The sequence below is a fragment of the Carassius auratus genome, unplaced genomic scaffold, assembly GCF_003368295.1.
Source record: "Carassius auratus strain Wakin unplaced genomic scaffold, ASM336829v1 scaf_tig00214186, whole genome shotgun sequence".
NCBI classification, from domain to species: domain Eukaryota; kingdom Metazoa; phylum Chordata; class Actinopteri; order Cypriniformes; family Cyprinidae; genus Carassius; species Carassius auratus.
Genome location: NW_020527548.1, coordinates 209,456 through 215,433, shown reverse-complemented (window position 1 = coordinate 215,433; position 5,978 = coordinate 209,456). Strand labels below are relative to the sequence as shown.

General features: G+C 37.4%; 1 protein-coding gene across 1 annotated transcript; it reads right to left on the bottom strand.

Moving 5' to 3' along the window:
• LOC113091455 (histone-binding protein RBBP4) lies at positions 1–4,632 on the bottom strand. Its single transcript, XM_026257003.1, has 12 exons — positions 4,459–4,632; positions 3,645–3,792; positions 2,908–3,053; positions 2,623–2,796; positions 2,153–2,268; positions 1,866–2,026; positions 1,599–1,725; positions 1,417–1,494; positions 1,258–1,334; positions 1,097–1,154; positions 866–976; positions 1–659 (listed from the first exon to the last, which is right to left on the bottom strand). The coding sequence occupies exons 1-12, from the start codon at positions 4,472–4,474 to the stop codon at positions 597–599; spliced, it is 1,275 nt and encodes a 424-aa protein (XP_026112788.1). The 5' UTR covers positions 4,475–4,632; the 3' UTR covers positions 1–596.
• Positions 4,633–5,978: the final 1,346 nt, after the last annotated feature.

Here is a 5,978-nt window from a genome sequence, read left to right as displayed (position 1 = left end):
TTTTATCAACAAAAACGGTTTATTCATAATGTTATGTACAACGGTATGGACATACAGGAGAAAAACATTGAAAAGTCACAATATTAAAAAGACAAACACCACCTGACTGATACATGAAGCTCAAAGTAAAAAGAGTACATAAGAGCTTAAGTTATCAATACATCTAGTAATGAAATAAATGGATATTTGAATGGAAATTGCATTTGTAGGACAAGTTAAAAAAAAAAAAAAAATCTACTGAACATCAATATTGTATCACTGCACTCTGGTCACAACATACTACCCACCTGTATATACTTTTATGATTAAGTTATACTTTAAGTATACTTAAACTGCATGGAAATCCTCAGGAGACAATGGTGGTAAGGGATGAGAAGGGTCATTTGTCTCACATTCTGATACTGATCAAGGATTAACTGACATTTTTCTTAGAAAAATACTCTATAAACAGTAGAAAATGCCTGGTGGGGAAATATTCAATTATTCCATTTCCATTACTTAGGGGAGAGCACTTATGTTCTTCACTTGAGTGTAGACAGACAGTTTTTAGAAGAGTTTTGTCTTATGCTGAGAGTGGGGTGGTGTAAAGAGTCATTTTATCCCTGAACCTCAGTGTCTGCTGCCCCCTCTGGGTCCTCGTCATTGTAGATGTTCTCTGCCTACAGAAATAGATAAAAAGTATACATGTAAAACAGAGCAAATTTTTGTACAAACTAATTTTTCCTCCAACAACTACATTTATTGGTCACACTTAAAGGAAATAAAGCAGGCTGCATCATGAGTGAGCTGATGTTTATTTAATGCAGAGAAGCTGACAGAAAAATCTAAATTTTAAGAAATAGGCTTAAAAGCTGAGTGTCCTTACCATCTGCCAGACTTGCATGATGTTGTCCTCAGACACGGAGCAAATCACCCACGGTTCATTTGGATTCCAGGAGAAGTCAGAAATCTTGGCTGTATGGCCTCCATGGATAAACTGTTTGTTTGTTTTTTATAAAATGTGAAAAACATGACCACAGAGAAAAGCACAATATTTTCTCAAAATACATACATGTACATATAATTAAATTAAAAACTGTACACCATGACTACTCACCAGCAGCTCTGGAGGTCCATCCTCTGCATCTTCTGGTGACTGTTCCTCACCGATTTTACTGCAGGAAAAACAAGGAATTCTCATGAATGTGAAAAGATACTACTAATTAAGTATTTGACATTTCAGCGGTAGTAGTGAGTAAAATATAAATGAGAACCCACCTGAGGTCCCAGACATTGAGTCGCCTGTCTGTTCCACTAGAGGCCAGGATGGTCTCATTATGGGGTGACCACTGAACCTGTGGACACATTTATAGTTCATGTAATCACACTCTTTTATCTTTAATTTCATCCAAATCATGGCAGGAAGGGATTCGGTACCTGGAAGATTTCATCTTTGTGCGATTCAAATGAGTGAAGTTTCAGCTTCAGGTTTCGCAAATCCCACAATGCAACAGTCTGTGGGAGAAAAACAAAAGCACAATTCAGAGGTCTAAATATAGAAGCACATTTACTAAGTGTTCACAGGTGTAACAGAAACAGTTGCTCAGTGTAGTTCTCACCTTGTCAGCAGAACCGGTGGCCAGAATGAACTCACTGTAGGGGTTGAAGGACAAACAGTTGACCTCTGCAGTGTGGGCATCTACTGCATGACTGGGTTTAGATGTGTTATTGGAGCGTGTGTCCCAGCTAAAGGAAGGGGAAATACCAGATTAAAATATTGCTCACATTACATAGCCACAGTTATAGATGCTACATGCCTTGTTAAGTGACATGTTGTGCTAAAGACATTCAGATCACAAAAACACACAGGAAGACAAAGTACTTACATCATAAGCTTCTGGTCATCTGCAACAGACCCAAAGAGAGACTCGTGAAGCAGATGCCAAGACACGTCCTCCACTACAGCAGTGTGACCAGTGAAAATGGTCTTAGCGTCCACTATTTTTCCCTCCTTTGGTACTGTGCTGATGTCCCACAGACAGATTGTCTGCAGAAAAACAGAAGAACTTGAACATTTAGTTTTGGCTGAATTAAAAACAAAAAAAAATTAACACCTGAAACCCCATCATGTTTGCAAATATAGAGCTGTGGTCTCCATATACAAATGTCTTACGTGATCATCAGATGCACTCAGTAGACAGCCACTCAGGTTGGGGTTCCAGGACAGACCATATCCTTCTTTCTGATGCCCCCTCAGTCGCAGGTCAGGAGTGCACTCTCCAGAGGGGTCTCCAGGACCACAGGAAGGGAACACAGAGAGCACAAATTTAGAGGGAAATATTATCAACATATGACACAAACACTGAGTTGGCAAGTAGCTTGGAAATGAAATGTTAAGTCTCCCATTATATCATGTTTAACTACATTTAAACAACTAGTTGACTTGTGTGGTTAAACCTGTACTTTATTTGTGGTGCAGTGCTTTAAGCAGTGTGCAATATTTCAGCTATTATGCTTGCATGTTTAAACTTTAAAAAGTAAAAAAATAAATAAATAAAACCCGTCTTCAAACTAATCGCTTTTCAAGCAATGCTGCTACATACATTGAGCTGCAAGTGACAAAGTTCCCAGAATTGCTCATACCAGGTTTGGAGGGGTGTTTGGTGTAGTCAAAGACCAGCACATCACTAGTGGGGGTCTTGGTGGCAATGATGCAGGGGTTCTGTGGCATGTAGCGAGCCCTGTTCACTTCTCCCTCATGATTAATCTTGATCTCAATCTCTATCTTGCCACTCACTGAGCCAAAACCACCAAATTCTGTGAACAAACAGAATCAGGTGTGACAACATGAGATGAGTACACAGGTGGAGACGATGCAGTCACAATTTAGTTTATGATCAGAACATCATATATATATAAGCCACTCACCTCCTTTTTCGCTGTCATAATGTGAGGCATCAAACTGGGCGTCATCATTGGGCAGCTGGACACTGGCGATAACCAGGTGATTCTGCTCATCAGAGGTATGAGTGCCGAGAACCAGGCGGTGCACGCTAAAATCCTTCCCTTCAGGTCTGTGAAACAGGTGACAAGAGTGCTTATCTACACTGACCTTTATAAACACAATATTCAGCTTGCATTATTAAAGCAGCAAACCTGATTCCATTATCATGACATCACAAACTATTAAAAAAAAGTTGAAAAGGGATGGGGAAAAAGCCCATCAAACATGTTGAAAAGATCATGTAGAGCAACACCTACTAAAGCAATAAATTAAAGGCTTCATTTTTATGGATAAAACATCTGGAAAACAGCCGAGGAGGACACAGTTAGCTGCTGCAGTAAAACTGGAGAACCCAACTGATCTTAAACATGAGAAAGCACTACATTAAGTGATTCAAACTAAAGCTTATAGTTTGACACGGCTTGCATTGCCTTGCCATGTAGTTTGACACATGTGTGTGTCGTTTTTTAAAGGTTTTATCCTTATTTGTAAGGATACACCATTGGGCACGATGTGGAACAACAAATTTGTAAATAATTAATTCCAAAATATTTTAATAAACAATCTTGGATTTCTCTTTCAATTAACCAATTATCAAACAATCATTCGACTCGGTCCCATTTCAAAGCTGATGTCTGTACTGTAAATGTGAAGGTGTTACCTGGTGACATCTGGCAACCACTGGGCAGTAAGACTGGGCCACTCCAGCGCGTGGGTCATCACCAGATCATACAGAAACGGTGTGTTTTTCTTCCATATTTTATATTCTTCATTTATGACCCTTTCCTCCACTGCGTCATCAAATGCAGCTGTATTAAAAAGGGGCGGGAAAACGAGATGAGATCTGTCAAAACGCCTTCAACAAAGGTAACGTTACTAAAAAAAATAACAGCTTAAATACGTAAGACCAGGAAGTTTTTTTTTACTCCACAACTGCTGTACAATAATAAATGGCTTTCCGTCTAATCTATAACGTTGGTACATTTAACGTAAAATCTACAGGAAGATAAAGATGCAAACCAGTATTGCCGAAAATGTAATGGAAACCCCTCAACTATAAATTAGGTGCAAACTGACAAATATTTTCATTACCAGTTTGCAACACACACAAAATAAAAATCCAAATCAATACTGAAAGCTTCCTGAAATAAAGCGACGCGTCCCACATTCACACGCTTCAACTTAAAAGCCAAACAAACTAGCCGCAGCTAATTCGGCGCTAATTTAACTAAATAACTAAGTAGTTTAGATACTTACTAAAATATTACCATCATAAAAATAATACTTTCATGTCTAAAAACAGCTAATCTGTGCTCATGATAAGCTCTAATATTTAAACTCTAAGTTACTGATGTAGTTAACGTTAGCAGGACTGTGTCGTTATGGCGGGACTCGGCCTGCGCTGAATTCACATCAACAACTACCTCAGCAGCCGCTAAACCAGAGCACGCCGAGTGCCGTGAACCCACACTCACCTTCTTTATCAGCCATAACGACTCGAAATACAGCTTTCTGCTCGTAAACGTTGCCGATAACAGGAGACCGGTGTAGTTTCCACTGGAGTGTAAATCAGGAGGCTCTTTGTCTCGCGCCGGCGTGCACGTTCGCGCCAACACGGACCGACACACAGCAGCAGAGCACGCACGGAGAGGAGAAGAAGAGCCGCTCACACACTGCAGCCACTACACTGCCCTCTGCTGACACCACGCCACAAAATAAAACCTGTCAGCAGGATCCACACACTGAAAGAAAATAAAAATGATGTGTGTGTGTGTAGTATTTACAAAAGTACAGTATACAGTATTTGTATATGATTTTACATTTGTATAGTATTTATTTACATATTACTTTGTAACAGTATTGCAACTCTAATGAGAATTGCAGTTAAGAATGATGGATAATACAAACATACAATAATTGTTATTATTAATATTTATTTAAATTTATTATTATTTATTTAAATTTAGTTACACACACACACATACACATACATACACACAGTATTTATATTCCTACTTATATAAAAAAATTACTCCACTACAAGTCACCAATTTCAAGACAACTTGAGTAAAAGTTTCGGAGTATCTGATTTTAACAGTACTTAAGTATTTTACTTTGACTAAATATAGGTTCAAAGATGCATTAATCAAAGAGATATAAAAAAAACTCATAAACCAAAATAAACCTCAAAAACCTTCAAAAAAGGTATCTTTAGTATAGTGGATTTATGGATATAAACAAATGTAAAATAATAACCATAATAATAATAATAATAATAATAATAATATGTAAATAAAAAATTAAAAATTAAAATAAAAAAGTCAACGCATACTCGCACTGGATGACCGTGTTTTTTTGGTTTTGTTTTTTACGGTCTATGGTTTTTGCTTCATTTCGTTACTAGAGAACTAACATTCACGAGAAGCAGCCTTGTTGACAACTTTGGGTGAGGGCAAAATGCACAAAAGATAGTACTTTCAGTGCCCTGTAGTTGGCGATATCACTTCCTTAGTAGCAGAAATAGACTGCTGCGGAAAAATCTAGGTGCCATGCAAAATGTAATGTGTAATTGCAACACTCATTACAAACGTAGTGGAGCAGAGTACAGATACCTATTCAAAAATGTAGTGAATTAGCAAATATCTATGATGCTAATTAAAACTACATAGGATCCAAAAAGATACCCAAGTACAGTAAATAATTACAATTACTCAAAAACTTACACCTCTGTTAACAACAATCTTCTGGTCATTTGACAACTGAAGGGAAATGTTCTTATTTGGGGCAAAAAAAAAAAATTACAATATATGTTTCTTTCTTCTGACTTTATTTATAAAGTCAATTAAATATCTACCAACTCGATGATGAAATTAAAGTTCTTTTCTTCATGTTAATGTTGAAAACACACAAATCAATATGTGAGTGAGAGTAATTTGCAGAACTAAACAGACTTAATAGAGTCATAATCAACATAAAAAGGCAGGTCTGTAAAAGA

Coding starts and splice junctions, on each gene's coding strand:
- LOC113091455 (XM_026257003.1), bottom strand. Junction 1,155..1,257: donor CTCAATGTCTGGGACCTCAG/GTGGGTTCTCAT, acceptor TTTTTCCTGCAG/TAAAATCGGTGAGGAACAGT. Junction 977..1,096: donor ATGGACCTCCAGAGCTGCTG/GTGAGTAGTCAT, acceptor ACAAACAAACAG/TTTATCCATGGAGGCCATAC.